General features: G+C 31.7%; 1 protein-coding gene across 3 annotated transcripts in view; it reads right to left on the bottom strand.

Annotated features, from left to right (window-relative positions):
- Positions 1 to 12,416: 12,416 nt before the first annotated feature.
- Positions 12,417 to 16,221, bottom strand: part of LOC145303573 (WD repeat-containing protein 86-like) — a 179,527-nt gene continuing 175,722 nt past the window's right edge. For all 3 annotated transcript variants that reach the window (XM_080145115.1, XM_080145113.1, XM_080145114.1), the window contains exon 5: positions 12,417 to 13,471. In XM_080145115.1, the coding sequence (XP_080001241.1) occupies positions 13,274 to 13,471 (198 nt within the window). In that variant the 3' untranslated portion in view covers positions 12,417 to 13,273. The remainder of the gene's footprint in view (positions 13,472 to 16,221) is intronic.

Consider the following 16,221-nt stretch of genomic DNA (forward strand, 5'->3'; position numbering starts at 1 on the left):
AAGTTTTGTTTAGCACTATAATTGGAATACCGTCAGGGCCAGTTGCTTTACTGGAATCACGGTTTTTGATTAGCTTGGCAACATCACGTACAGATATTTGTACGTCACATAACGTGTTTTCAGTTACACGAGGAAATGCTAGGAGTTGACGGCCTTGGTCGTTAAGGGTAGAATTAGCTGCAAAGTTCTTGGCAAAGATTTTGGCTTTGTCTGATGCTGACGAGATTACCTCAGGTTAATTGATGATAGTTGTGATAGAGCGCCCGCTCCTGTTCAAGATTCTGTTTGCTATTTGCCAAAACTGATGAGAACCAAGCCACTGCTCAGCTATTTTGGACTTAACGGACTGAGCGTACAACTCTCTCGCGTTCTTTATCACTTTTTTTTACAGTGGTTGCTGGCAGTCCTGTTTCAGTACAGCTATTACGTTAGAAGTTTAATAATAAAATGTAGGATGTTCTACAACACACGCGCACACATACCTACATGACCCTGACTTCATCATCGGTGTACGGCACGCACACGCATTCTCCATATATGAATACTTTTTCCTTTCTTACAAACAGGACATTCATCCTTTCTTCAGAAATGGACACTTTTCTCTTCCCTTCTAACAGGACATTCATTTAACACCATGTAGAGTTCCTAACCATTTTGTTTTCGTTCATACTCATGAATTTGTTCTATTACTAACACTCTTCTTTTTTTTCCATTCATCTTTTATTAACACGTTAACGAAGATGATTCAATAAAGTTGTTTGAAATATTAGAATAAGATTTCGTTTTTCTATTCCACAGGAACATTAAGCGACTGATTTCGCTTCTGTATTCGCCTAGCTTTACTCTTTCCTATTATTTTTTCCCCCTTTTTTTTTTCTCTCTTCTAAAAAGCAACAGACGCTCGAAAAAAAAGGGCAGTGGGATGTACTTGCTTACAATTACGTTCACAAACCAGGTCACATGACTAGACCGCATTAAAAAATAGATAATGTTGATTTAAACTTTGTTCTTTCTTTATGTTTTAAAATGCAAATCTACTTTGATATTAATTAGGCAATTTTTATTCTTGTTGCCCTGGAGTCTTCTTACTTTCATTTTTGTTTCAACAATTATTGCCATTTTGTCTTTTTTTTTTCAGCTGACATCAAAGCGTTGACACTACTGAATGCTAACGGTAAACAGTGAGTTTTATGCGACGTATACTGGCACTCTTGCTGTATTTACACAAGCATGAACAGTACAATAAAGGCGATGACATAGAGCTTGATCAGTTATGTGGTAAATTATCACATAACTAGCAGAGGAGTGTCTTGCTTTGCCGGTCGTAAAATACGCTTAATATATTTTAATTCATACAGATTTCGTATTTATTATTACAAAGCCTGGGTGGGGGGTATCGAATATTTATAAATATTATATTGAATATTATATTGTACTTAATATATAGTATTGATTTCACAAGTAAAAAAAAAAAATGACTTTGGTGCCATCAGCTAGAATCAAAATCAAAACAATTAGCTCTCCAGTTACGTTTCCTAATTTAGAGCTCAAGCCGTGTTTGCTACCGTTTGAACTAACCCGACAGATAGACAAGACAGTTATAAATTAAAACAATTTTAGATCAGTTTTACGCATGCGCAAACTAATAGAAAAGTTGAAATGAACATTTTGCATTTCAATGTGTCGTCTTCTGTACGCGTTATTCATCCATCCAAACAAAGATTTTACTCGTTATAAAACCATCCTTGGCGTATGATTACTATTTCCTGTTAATTTCAGTGTTATATGACCAGTAGTTTAAGAGTTTATCAGTTAAATATTTACGCACAGACACAGATGCATACATCTGTTTTATTTATATATAGATAAAAATGAAAAATATGTACAACTTAATGCATGTAATTTCATTTGCTCTTTTACTCATGTCATGTATTGTTTACTTGTTTTATATGAACTGTTCATCACATACTTTCATCTAACTCGATTCGCGTCTGTTGATGGTGCCAGCAATGAGTTCATAGCTTACCTGTCGGCCATCTTTAATTCAAAGGAGTTCTTGTCGATCATGCTAATGAAGGGGAAGTGACGGTGACTAAGTTATTAACGACACAAACCGACATGGTCGGTGTGTCAAGTTCGAATTCAGTTCGTTCCACAGAAACACTTTCGCTTAGGATGTTAGCAACCAGTAAACACCCGATATCTTCATAGAAAGAATTCCAGCTAGAAAGATATCGGGGAAACCAGTGTCAACAATGCAACCATCTGATTCATAAGAAATGGATGAATGCTAGTAAACGAAAACTGTCCGAAAACAAAACACAACACGAATAAATTTACACAGTTTATTGGTTTCTCCAGAAAATTCAATCTCTTTAAGTACCCTGGTAAGAGGGGGGGGGGAAGCACCCGCCAGCAGGTTAGACACCAGCCACTCACTAACAGACGTCCAATGCGGATAAAATTTCTATTAAAAAAAAAACTAAGCTCAAGTGAAACCAACCAAAGTCATTTGACTCATGACGTCACCTTCTCCTTTTACAGTGACCAACCGGCGCTCCCCTTTCTTGCATATTAATTATTTAACACACTTCCAATAGTCTGTAGACTTTGTTCTTTCTTTATTCTTTAAAATGCAAATTCACTTTGATATAAACCAAATAATTCTTAATCTTCTTGCTCTGGTTTCTTTCTACTTTCATTTTTGTTTCAACAATTGCCGCCATTTTCTTTCAATTAATTTAGTTGTAAGAAAATATGGTGCTTGTCCGTAATTCTCCCGATATTAAAAAAACAAAAATAGAGAAATACATGTATGATGCACGTACCCGTGACGAAACGAAAATATCATATTTCAAAAAAGTTAAGTAGTTTTATTTATAAATCAGAAAATCAAATTTTATGAGTAGCTGAAAGCGGCTGTCATGTTCGCCATTTTGAAAACATTCTAAAAAAACAAAAAAAAACAAACAAAAAAAAAACAAAGGGAGATAACTAAATTTAAACTTAAATCTGTATGATATTCATACCCATGACAAAACGAAAATATCATATTCCAAAAATTAAGTAAATTGATCAAGCAGTTTTATTTTTGTAAAGAAAAAAATCATCTTTTAAAGATCACTAAAAATTTGTAGGCATTACAGCATAAATTTAGTGACTATGAATTACTGTTGAGTTATCTCCCTTGTTTTTTGCGATTTTTTTTTTTCAAAATGGTTAGATAGGACAGTTACTTCTCAGATAATCATAAAATTTAATTTTTTTTTTTACTTAAAAATAAAACTGCTTGACTAATTTATATGTGATTGTTGAAAAATGACATTTTCGTTTTGTCACAGGTACATACACATAATTGGGATTCTTCTTTCTTTATTTTTCTTAATATAGAATGAATTGTGTGCAAGAACCGAAAATATTTACCTTTTTAGAAAGATAATTCACTGAAGAAATATGTGATTTTATAAAAAATTTGGGTCTGCAATAAAATCGATAAAACGTCTTATGAAATACTGAAATTTAAATCCTATAAATAATTTCGATTGCTTTAATGATGGAGTAAACATTTTACGAAATATATAATTTAAGAAAACATATGTAGCCAAAAATGTATTTATAAATCAAAGATTTTTTACTATAATACTGCTTTACTTTTTATAAGCACCAGTTTCGTTGGATTAACATCTAGAAAACTAGAGCAGATATTTTGATATATTTATGGCGGGCGTTCCAAGAGTAATGTCTCTTATATTTTTTATTCAGCTCGAATGGATCAGAGGGGATTGCAAATTGCATTGCGCAGACGTGCGTATCCAAGTGCAGACAAAATGCGGAATGACGTCACAGGTAAGAGAAAAAGAAAGACTATAAAAAGGAGGGATATGACGTTTAAGAGGACAGGCGTCAGAGAAGACGAATGCGTTCGGGATCACGTTTTGTTCGGGGAAAGTATGTGGAAAAAATTCTGTTGCTACAAAAAAAGAAAAAAAAAAGAAAAAAAAATGAAGTTGAGTTATTACTTGTCTTCTGTTCCTTGCGACGTACTCTACTACAACGTGTTGGGTCTGCGAGTGTAAACATGTATAACAACACATTATGATGACAAAACATATTCATTCATGACCTGAAAGGTTCAACTCTCTATTGCAGACATTTACGGTAACCCTAAGAAAGCAATTCCTGCCATGAACGCGTGTCAGAAATACAGATGTGTCATGGAATTCTTGGGAAAGGCGCATTGAGAATGGTGGTGATTATGTAGAAAAATGAATTTTAAAGTACAAAACGTTGTTCGTTCTAATGGTACCATTCTCTTCTTTGTTGCCTTTCAACTTTTTGAGTTAATATAAAATAGAAGATTTTAACTTTAGAACGATCCTCATATATATATATATATATATATATATATATATATATATATATATATATATATATATATATATATAATTTATTCGAGGGTATGAAACGGTCTATACATACAATTAACCATTCCATCAGGTCTGATACTATGGAGGACACGTTCTTTTTAAACATGGAATGCAGAGGTAGATTTGATATCAATGTATGAAAGCTATCCCAGCCAGCTATAGAGTATCGATATTCTGTACGATGGAGAGGTACGTCGAAGGACTTATTACATTTTGTTTTTATATTAACTGAGACAACTGAGTCGTCGGAAATTTTGTGATCTTGGTGAACGGCACTGAAGAATAGGCATGTTGGAATGCATGTATAGATATATATGAAATAAGAAAATGAAAATAATCCCAAATATTCTCTGGAACAATCGTATGTCAGACTATTTTTGACCTGAATTCTAGAAAAGGTAGTAATGCTGTAAAACTATTTAATTGCTTAACACGCACACACACATAAACACACATGTAAGTATGTATTTAAATAGTATTTATAATTGCCTGATATAGCCCTTTAAAGTATTTGTCAAAGTAGAATATATTTTTACCAGCTAAAAAACAAATCAAATTTGTTCTACAGGTCCGAATCCCCTATATATCAAGTTTCACGTCTGTAGATTAAAAATTGACAGAAGTAATTTGGTGGAGATCGTTTCGCGCTCTCTCTCTCTCTCTTTCTCTCTCTCTCTCTCTCTCTCTTACACACACACACACACACACACACACACACACACACACACACACACACACACAAGGTCACTTTTAAAACCTTACTCTAAATTGTATGTTTAAAATTGATCCTTCAGAATTATCAAATTTAAACCATTTAAATCTTGGTACTTGTGCATAATTTGAACAAGACGTAACTCAGCATCCAATCGGCTTTGCTTGGAACATGACGTCATCTGCTCGGGTTTGATTGTAATGTGACGTAAGACGTTGATCAGCCAATCACTGCACTGCAAAGTAGCAGACAAACTTTTTGAAACAAAAATTGGAAGGAAATAATAGTCATTAAATTCATAAAGCAGCACACACCTGTAACAGCCCTTTTCTGAAAACTGTGTAAACAAAAAATTGAATATCTCCAGTTTGGAAACATATTTGATGACACCGGAACAATAAGTCTCATATTGTCAAGAAAAAAAAATTAATGACTGGAAAAGTTTATACATAAAACCAATAAATATTCAAATATTTTTAACACTTCAGCTTTATTACATGTAAGAATTTTGTTCAATTCTAACATTTTTTTTCTTTTTCAGAATTTTTTAAATAGGAAAGGTTGTTACAGGGAAAGGTTGTCCCCTTTCCATGTAAATAAAAAGAGTATTAGATAGGTGAAAATGATATTAGGATAAGCCGAGACTCGAACCTTGTAAGCAAGATTAAGAATTGGAATGTTAGAATTTAGTCTATTGTTAAATTCTACTAGAATAGTTAGATATTGTTTATATCGTAAAAAGAATTTATTGTTTATGTTCATTGTTATGATTTGTTAAAAGAAACTGTGAAGAGCGTAAAAAGGGCCAAATTTGGCCTTAAAAAGGCTAATCTGTCAAACAGAAAGGCCAAAATTTAAAAGCAATTCAGCGGCTTCGAATGTCGCTCTTACACTTTGTTTACCGGGCACACATACACACAAGTTCATAGATGCATACTCTCACTACCAAAACAGGAATGCTGATACACACGCATGTCTATACACTCAATAAACTTCCACGCACTGTAATATGTTAGCTACACGGCACCAACCAAAATGAACATGTGTACTAAATTTCTCTTGAGACAATAACACTTACTTTTACCTAGAACATTCTCGGACAATTTGAACTCTCATTGTTGACCAACCCTCCATTTTTCATTATCTTAACAAGTTGTTAAATTAATTCTATATGGCTTAAATTTGTCATTTTTTAAAAACTCTTTTTAGCCCTCAAGCCACTTGGAAATAAGGATCTACTATTTGGGACCATGTCTAATAGGGGACTGTGGGGAATTGAACAACGAGATATCTGTTCACATTACATTTAAACTTCTGCAGTCATGGAATCAGGAATCAGGGAGGGAATTCCAAAGTCTAGCAGTCTAAGAGAAGAAACTATTAGTGTAGAAGGCTTTTCGGCATCTATGGACCTCAACAGTGAAGGGATGGGATTTTACTGCATGTTGGGTTAGTCAGAAGTATGCATGTCGAGAGGGTACAAGTGCTTTGAGTTCATCAGAGCACATTGCATTAAACTACTTACAAAACAGGAACCGAGATGCAACATTGCAACAGAAGTTGGAGGTTGATTGATGGTGCAGAACCGATTAAATGCGAGACTTTTTTTTAACCTTATCTAACAGAGAGAGAGAGAGAGAGAGAGAGAGAGAGAGAGAGAGAGAGAGAGAGAGAGAGAGAGAGAGAGAGAGAGAGAGAGAGAGTAGTGGTAGATGCATTAAGCAAGATGTTGCAACAATACTCCATGCATGAACGAATTGTGGCTTTGTAAAGATATAGAATACTCTCTGTGTGAGTAATTTTCTATGTGTCGGGTGTTTATACGGGGAGGGGGGTTCTCTTCTTTATAGTGTTTTTTTTTCTCGTCATTGCCGTTTCATCTAGTAGTTGCTATAGAAATAAGCTTCTTTTTGTGAAGAAAGTTAACATACGACGTTCACTGAGTGTTTTTTTTTTCAATGATTTTATTTTGAAAGAATTGATTCAGGAAAGAGACTAATGTTGTCTTAATTATTTACTTCTTAACTTCCTGACTTAACTGAAATGAGTGACGCACACGGACAGAAACACTGAGGCAACATTCTGTTTAGATTATCAAGTTTTCTATATTATTGGTAGTGTCTCATTAGCACAGCTTCCACAGAGAGACTGGTTTGAAAAAAAAAAAAGAACATGACGTCATTCATTATCATTCAACTTTTGTCTATGCCGTTTAACCTGTTGCCCCATGCCTAAACTGTATGCCCCCCATCTTTCATTCAACCATAGGAATGATTCTAGATTATCCTGCACTCAACATGACCCTTGTCAAAATATACACTAGTTAACTTAATCACTACTGACATAAGTGCCCTAATATGTAACACTCTGCCTTCTTCTTTTTATTAAAAGAAGCATTCTGTTGGAAGCAACAGCATCAGCAGATGTTTTTACATATCAACTCTCGATTGGACTAAAACTCTAATCATCAGTTTCTTTCAACCAATCAGATCTCAAGAGATATGCATTTCAAAACCTTGTGCATAATATGAAACCTTAACACAGCGTTTTTTTTTCTTCGTTTTCCATTTTTTTTTCTTTTCAAGATAACACTTGCATGTATATTTTACTGATGTTCTTTAGGGCCCGAAATGCCCATAGTAAGTAGTACACACATGACGATAGACATAGAGACAGTATATGCATACGGCTAACCGAACTCTCTGCACACAAATTCATACATATACACTCTCACTAACAAAACAGGTGCACTAATATATACACACATCTTTATGTCTACCTCATTTACACACACGTCAATGTACACAATTCCTTTCTACACGCTGAAAAAACTTTTTCATCTAGAACGTTCCTTTTATTCTTTGAACTGTCATTTATTGTCAACACTTTATTTTGCATTGGCTTAACAAGTTGTCCATAAAATTAATTACTTTTGTGCAGATAGATTTTGTCATTCTTTCTGAAAGTGTCTTTTCCTCTACAAGATCTTTTTTAGAAAACTCTTAACTTTACAAGAATTTATAAAAAATCTGGTCTAGACAGATCACTGGTGTCGCTGCTTATCTATGCGAATTAAATGTGACTATCATTTATCAATTTGGCATTTTCTTTGGCTTAAAAGTTTTTTTGGTTTTAGCCTAAAACAGTTTTTTATGGCTAAATAGACCAATGTTTGCACATGGTCCACACTCGTCATCAAGTGCCGGTACATGTTCAGGGCACATTTACCTATAAGTATGGCAAACCACTTATAATTCAATGGCTATAAGTGTTGTTGTTTTTTTTCCGAAAATAAACAATTATAAACAGAACAACTCATAGAAATCTATCTATATTCTTTTTTCATTTTAATATACTTTCATAGAAATGTTTCTGTTATGTCACAAAAAACATTTTCTTTACGTCACAAGTGTCACACTCATACATTAATTCCATAGCTAATATAACATACTGACCCAACAGGTCATGGGTAGTGTCTAGTATATATATATATATATATATATATATATATATATATATATATATATATATATATATATAGTGGAAACAACATTCTACATTATGCTAGGAGAACTTAGAATATTCGAATATCTATGTATCTCGTATAGAGATCAAGTGTTAGTCTCAGAAAAGGGAGCCCTTGATTCCTGAGAACTTCGATTGAAGTAAAATGAAACATTTGTAGAGAGTATGAACCACCTTACATACGAGGTTCTGCTGGGTTACGACTACTATAAATCCAACACAATGGAGCGTGTAAATATCTCCACTGGACCATCTGTAAAAAGTTGAATATCAAATGTAGTAACAAGTCCTGAGGGCATATACCAGAAAGAACAGCTGGAAATTACTTATACATCGTCCACTATGACTATGAAAATGGAGCTATTAAACCTTACATTTGGGACAAGAGAGAGAAAGAAGCAAATTTAGTTGAAGTTAGTGTCCATAATGATGCTGGGTAAAACAGAAGTGAGAGGGAAAAGATAACGAAATACTAAGGTATTATGGTATGACATGAAAAGAAACTGGACTCTTAGATCTCCATCATTCCTGTCATTATAGAAGCAACCGAATTTTGAAAAAAATACTTAGCAAATACACCTGATGAACCAAATGTCTAAGAGATACAAATAACTGCACTTAAAGGGACGGTTATAATGATAAAAAGATCTCTCGGTTGAAATGTATGAGATAGCAAGTAAATGTCTGGCATCTTGTAGGATGTTCCATCTTCAGCTATGATAGAACAAAATGATAAGAAAATTAAAGAGAGAGAGAGAGAGAGAGAGAGAGAAGTACTTACTAGAAAGTTTGAATTACCGACTAGACAGTATCCTTAAGTGTCTTCAGTCTTTCTATATAGGGATTTACCCGGACAACGTGAGATGAGAGTATTTTCACCTAACAAATAAATCCTGATTCAAAATAACAAAGTATTCGATGCCGAAATAAAATCCCCTCGACACACCTATACACTGGTTCATACGTGAAATGGTGCACTTTCTATTAGTGGTGTTACAGCACGTAGCTGGATACTCCACCAGACCTGTTGAATTCTTGTCCTAAAATCCGGTAAGACCAAGAGAGCACAAGAAAGATATACTCTAACATAGTTTACTGGTCATTTTGAGAGAAGAAAATTAATGTTCTTCCTTCCTTTACTAACTTAATGCTTGCGAGATAGAGAACATCAAATAACATTTGAACATCAAATAACATTTGAACATCAAATAACTATGTATTTCATATAGAGTTCAAGAAACTAAAAGGGCTGCTTAATTTTTGTGAACTTACACTGAAGTAAAATGAAAAACAAAATGCAGGTGCATGCTAACATCTATTTTAATTTTTATTTTAGACCTCCACCTTCCCCCCTCCCCCCCCCAAAAAAGGCTTTGTGAAAGTAATGATTCAATGGACTTGTCGTGTGTTGAAAACCGAAACGAAGTATCAATGGAAGATCAAACTAATGTATAGTGTTCATCGAAATTATATATATATATATATATATATATATATATATATATATAAATAAAAATTTTGGATCATTTTGGACCATTTGGAACTTACCTGTTGGATTGGAAATTTTTAATTCGACCGTGTTTGGATTTTACCATTCTTGGATTTTTTACCCTTCACCGGACTATCCATTCATTTGAAATCTTTTTATCATTTTTCTTTTACCTCCTATCCTCCTTACCTCACCCTTTTTTTAACCAAGTAAGATTTGTGACTTACTTGTAGTTTCATTAAATACTTTTACATGCAAAATCCGATCCCGCATTTTGCTAATTCCTGCTCTCTGATGAGAAGGAGAGTATCTCTTAGAAACTCCGCGGATTAAGGACTATCCACTTATCTTATGCTTCCTTTTTAAAATTAAATATGTTTTTAACTCTTTTTCAAGATGTCTTTTAACATGTTTTAGTAATCATTTATTCATATATATATATATATATATATATATATATATATATATATATATATATATATATATATATATATATATATTGGATTACCAATGCATTTTCAACAGACCCATTTCGGATTTTTCCTGTTCTGGATTTTAAGTATTATTACATTCTAAAATAAAACCTTTTAAGTGTTAATCTAATATATAAAGAAAAGTAAGTCTTATTAATAAAAAAAATAATTATATTGGATTTTTATCATATCCTTTTTCTCCCTTTTTCTGTTTCTTGCTTTTGAATCCTGTCAAACTGTTAAATGATTTTTTGATGCAAATATAATAAACTTCATATTATTTATTTCTTCTAATGCATTAACCTGAAAAATTTATTGTATATTTTGCGAACCTCTTCCCTCTAATGAGAAGAAGTGCATTCTTCGAAACTCCATGGAATAAGGTTTTCTTGTTTTGTTTTGTTTTTTGTATTCCTTATCAAATAATTAAAATTTTGTATACCTCCCTTATACGTTTATAAGTTGTTTTTTTTTTTAAATTCGAATAAATTTTCAATATCAAGATTTTTATATTATATATACATATATATACGAATGGATTAGTTCCTTGGTAATGAAGCCAGGGATAGCTTCTGTCGCCAGGTTCAAATCAATCGACTAGTGTTAATCGTGACACCCTGCACTGATGATTCCCGAAAGGATGAAACACTAGTGTCTATAGGTATTTAATAATTATAGTAAATAATTATGTCAGTCCCTTTAAGAAACTCGTTTCTTATCGTTGAGCACTTTCAGTTGAATTAAAATAGATCAATTTAGCTCTTATGCGCAGATCATCATAGATCACTCTGACAGACGTTAAAAAGTATTTAATTAATAAATGTTTAAATTCAACAGCATTTTTTGCAGTTAACGGTAGCTATCCCTGGCTTGCTGTGGATAATTATATCCACAACCACTCAAAAAACTATTTTCAATAATTGTGCTGAAAAGCAAAATAGCGTCCATTCGCAGCTGAACATTTTGCTAACTGCATTTCATTTCCTCTGATGATATGAGCGATTGTTGAAACTCCATGGATTAAGGAAATTAAAATAACCCCTTCTATATATTCCTTTTGTCAAGCAATAAATTCTTAAATCGAATATATGTCTCTATATGTTGTTTTTTCATAATTTAAAATTTAACCACGAAACTTATATATTGCTCTATTCTTAAATATTGAGCTTTTCCTTTTTGGCTAGGATTTCCTTGAAAGTATTGTTTCAAGTAATATCTATCAGGATTTTCCTTCTGAATTCTATCAGTGTCTTATCTCGCTTATATATATATATATATATATATATATATATATATATATATATATATATATATATATGGTAAACAACTGATGATCCCTTGAAAAATAAATTATTGGTACTATAGTAAATTCGAGAGCGAGTTGATGCAGTGATTGCAGGTGATTAAATAACTTACTGACTAGATGGTTTTCTAACGAATGATAAAAAATATTTTTTGTATAGTTTTAAAGGTTAAAAACTTCAAAGATTATATATATAGTTAGCCCAGGAAAGAGGCCACTTGATTTCTGAGAACTTATTGAAGTAAAATGAAAAGAAGAAAAGGTTATAGTAATACTTTAAAACGGTTTCAGTAAGTTAAAACTATACAGATCGGTCGAAAATTAAATTTTTAGTAGTGGTGATTGATAACTAAAAGCAAGAATTAACTGCCACCATATTTGATTATTATTTCTTGAAGAGGCAGATGTTGACGGAATCATATATTAAAAACAGAAACAAAAACAAAAAAATCACTTACTAACAGTTTCAGAACTTTAAAACTATGCGTGTACGTGAATTTTTTTTTATTTTCTTACGTTTGGTGAAAGGTTATATGTTGTATATTTTGTTTGTGTTTAGATTTCTCGTCTGTTAATGTCAATCAATATTTTATAATGTTTTCAATAATTTTAATCTTCCTGTGATAATCGAAATTATATATATGTGCATGCTTATTCAAGGGAGTCATTACTTATCAAGGCCCGAAGGCCACTTGAGGATAAGAGTTAATGAGAGTAAAGTGGTCAGTGAGACAACAGCATAGTGGTCGGTAGTGGTGGAAAATGGGTAGAATTGGATTATTTAATGGGGCGGCTCAAAAAGAACTTGTTTACATTGGACTTGAGGACGACCATGTTGTAGTCAATGGGGAAACAAATCAGGAGAACAGAGTTCCACAAGCGGGCAGTTCTATGAAAGAAGCTTTGTTCATGGAATTTGCGTTAGGCACAGATGGAAAGTGAGGGGAATTATTAGTGGTGGTTGCATATTTTTCCAATGCATTACTTTATAAATGTCAGTGGCGTTCACCATTCTTAACACGAGGAGGGAGGGTTGTTTAAGTACTTTCCAGTTGAAAAAAAAACATGGATTGCAGTGGATAATAAAGCTCTTAATATCCAGAAAACTATTTGTCTGCGCCAAATTTAAATGTGATATTCGTTTCCAGCATACCCGAAAACCTTGAAAAAGTCGTCAATTTAACGTTGAATGCTGAGGTGGGAAGAAAGTAAAAAATAAATTTTTTTTCTCCAAAATTAAAAAGCAAAAAAAAAAAAAAAAAAAAAAAAAAAAAATTGAAATTAAAAAAAAAAATAGCAACTGATGTCGCTATTGTAGCTTTTTAATTCAATTTTAAAATCGCATCAGTTGTTAGTTATGTTCTGTTCTTCGATTGCATTCTGGTTAGGATCGAAACCACCAAGTTTTTCGATTTCTCGTAAGGCATCTTTCTGTTTATCACTCGGGCTGACGTAGTGTTGGTCGTTTTCATAAAGTCCACTAAGATCCCAAATCCGCAAACAGCCGTCAAATGATCCTGTGAATAGTTTGTTGTCAATAATCTAAAAATAAATAAATAAATAATGAAAAATAGAAGAAAAAGTAGAACGAAATAATTAATTATATAAATTAAAAATTAAGGGTTTGTTTTACAATCCGCAGAGATTCGAAAACGTAGTCAAAAAACTTTTAAACGTTTATTCGGTTCGAAAAATGTAAAAATCTAACAGTATTTTTATTTTTTATTTTTATGTTTTTTTTTTAAACTTAAAATATTTAGGAGTCACTTTGCGGACATTTTTCTTATTCTCACATAACGCTGGACACTATATGTTTTTGGAATTGAATAAACGTTTTAAAGTGAGTAAAACCACAAAAAAACTTTTCCAGATAGGTAGAAGAGTAACTTATCTTGCCTTTGATAATATTTATTTAAATATTTGATTACTTTTGCGAATCTTTGTGGATTGCAAAACAAACCCCAAATTAATTTTTTATTTTAATATTAAAAAAAAATTATATAGTAGCATTAAACTTTTTGTTATATATTCATTATACATTTTATATACTAACATGAGAATGTTATATAAAATATAAGAATTATTACATTCTAAAATAAAACCTTTTAAGTGTTAATCTAATATATAAAGAAAAGTAAGTCTTATTAATTAAAAAAATAATTATATTTTAGCATAAAATGATTATATTATGAAAATAGTCACCATATTTTAACATTACAAATTATTATATAATAATTTTAATTACTAGCATAAAACACGATAAGTACATTTTAGCATTTATTGCATTTTAGCATAAAAGTATTTATGTTTTCATCAAAAAACATTACATTTATGATAAAATAAAAATCTTACTTAAAATATAAGAACAATTATATTCTAACATGAAACTTTTTTATGTACAACAACAAAGTGTTAGGTTGATATATAATGGAAAGTCAATCTGATCCTCGATTTTTTTTTTTACTTAAATAACATTGCATCTTACAAATCGATACTTGATTCTGGTTAACCAATTTGTCTTTTTCCTTCTACCGTATTCTTTGCAAGAAATAATGTATTTTATTTTGATCTTTAAAAAAAAAATACTTCTTTCAGCTAGGAAGATTGTTAGACTGGATGTATTTTCTGTTTATGACAGAAACGGCACCAGTAGTTTACCAACTTAATAAATAGAAATTTTTACTTTGCTCTTACTGTGTTCTATTTTAAAAAATGAATTGTTGAATTATTTATTTTTTTTTACTAATAATCGAATGAAATTAAAGATAAACTAAAAGAAAACTGAAACGAATTGTTAAATATTCTATTTCAATTTATTGCATCATTATAGCTTTATAATATTCCTCCATGTACATATTGCACACAATTCTTCAAGCAAACAACACTTGATTATCCTATTTAAAATATTCGGCAAGATTGGCGATTGAGTAACGAACTACTCTCGATCCCTATATCACATAAAAGGAACCAAATTCCCTTAATCACTGATTAAAAAGTTAATCACGTGATTATTGAAAATTGAATCATGTGATTATTTGTAAACGATTTAAATTAAAATTAAACAAGTGTATTCTCTTTTTCTATTTCCTTAACAACTTTTCAATTTCTTAATTTTTTTCTTAAAGACGATTGTAGATCATGTATTTATTATCTCCAATGAAATAGAAGAAAACAAATGCACTTTCACTTATTTATCCTCATTAATGAACAATATTTGTTTTTTTAAAAATTCTGTTTATATTGTTTAAAATTAAAAATAAAAAGTTTATATTGTTTAAAATTATAAAAGTTTCTATTTATATTGTTTAAAATTTTTTTTTAAAGTTCTGCATATATTGTTTAAAATAAATAAAAAGTGTTTATTTAAAAAAAAAAGTTTTGTTTATATTGTTTATTGTAGGAAAAGAAGCTCTGCCTATTTAAAGCTGTTAACTTCTGAAATACCGATATTGTTTACATATCGCGTGCACAGTAACATAATGGTGATTAGGGGAATTTGGTTCCTTTTATGTGATAATACGGATGGAGAGTATTTTGCCACTCAATCTCCAATCTTGCCAAATATTTTGTAAGCATGAGTATATTTTGAATTATTGTTCTTTACAATAATTGTTTACAAATTCAAAGATCGATCAAATCAATAACATACCTTTGCTTCGTGTGGATTCGATATTCCAGACAGGAGGATAAATTTAATAAAAGCGCATACACATGTTTTACTATAACGCGTGCATGATGCGATTGCTTTTTTTTTTTTTTTTTTTTACATTAGAGAAACTACAAAAAAAATAAAGCTAGCTTCCTACAAAAGATTAACAACAGAAAAAGAACTAGAAACAAACAAATGTAATTTCTATATAACTAGCGGGGTTACCCGGCGTTGCCCGTGGTGTTTGTAAGTGTGTGTAGGGGGGGAGGGTAAGTAATAACCCTGTTTAAATATTATAAAAAAAACGATGTTAAAAAAATCGGAAAAAACTAAAACGAAGAAGAAAAAAAAGCGATCCCCCTCACCCGCCCACCCCCCAAAAACAGTTAAAAGCAGAAAAATAAATGTCAGATCGAACCTGCAATCTTAAGATAACAACGCTGTATGTGTGTGTGTGTGGGGGGGGTAGACTAAAGAATAAGCGAAGCGATAACCCTGTTTAAATTAAAAAACAAAAAAAAAAAACAAACGTTGCCCGGGATGTAAAAGAAAAAAAAAAGTTTTGGTAGGGAGGTAGGCTTGAAACGGAAGCCTCGAGGTTAAGGCGGGGGGGGGGAAGTCTTACACGTTACACTGACGCCAA

This window comes from Euprymna scolopes, chromosome 19, assembly GCF_053919585.1.
Source record: "Euprymna scolopes isolate OS-2025 chromosome 19, ASM5391958v1, whole genome shotgun sequence".
In the NCBI taxonomy this organism is placed as follows: Eukaryota; Metazoa; Mollusca; class Cephalopoda; order Sepiida; family Sepiolidae; genus Euprymna; species Euprymna scolopes.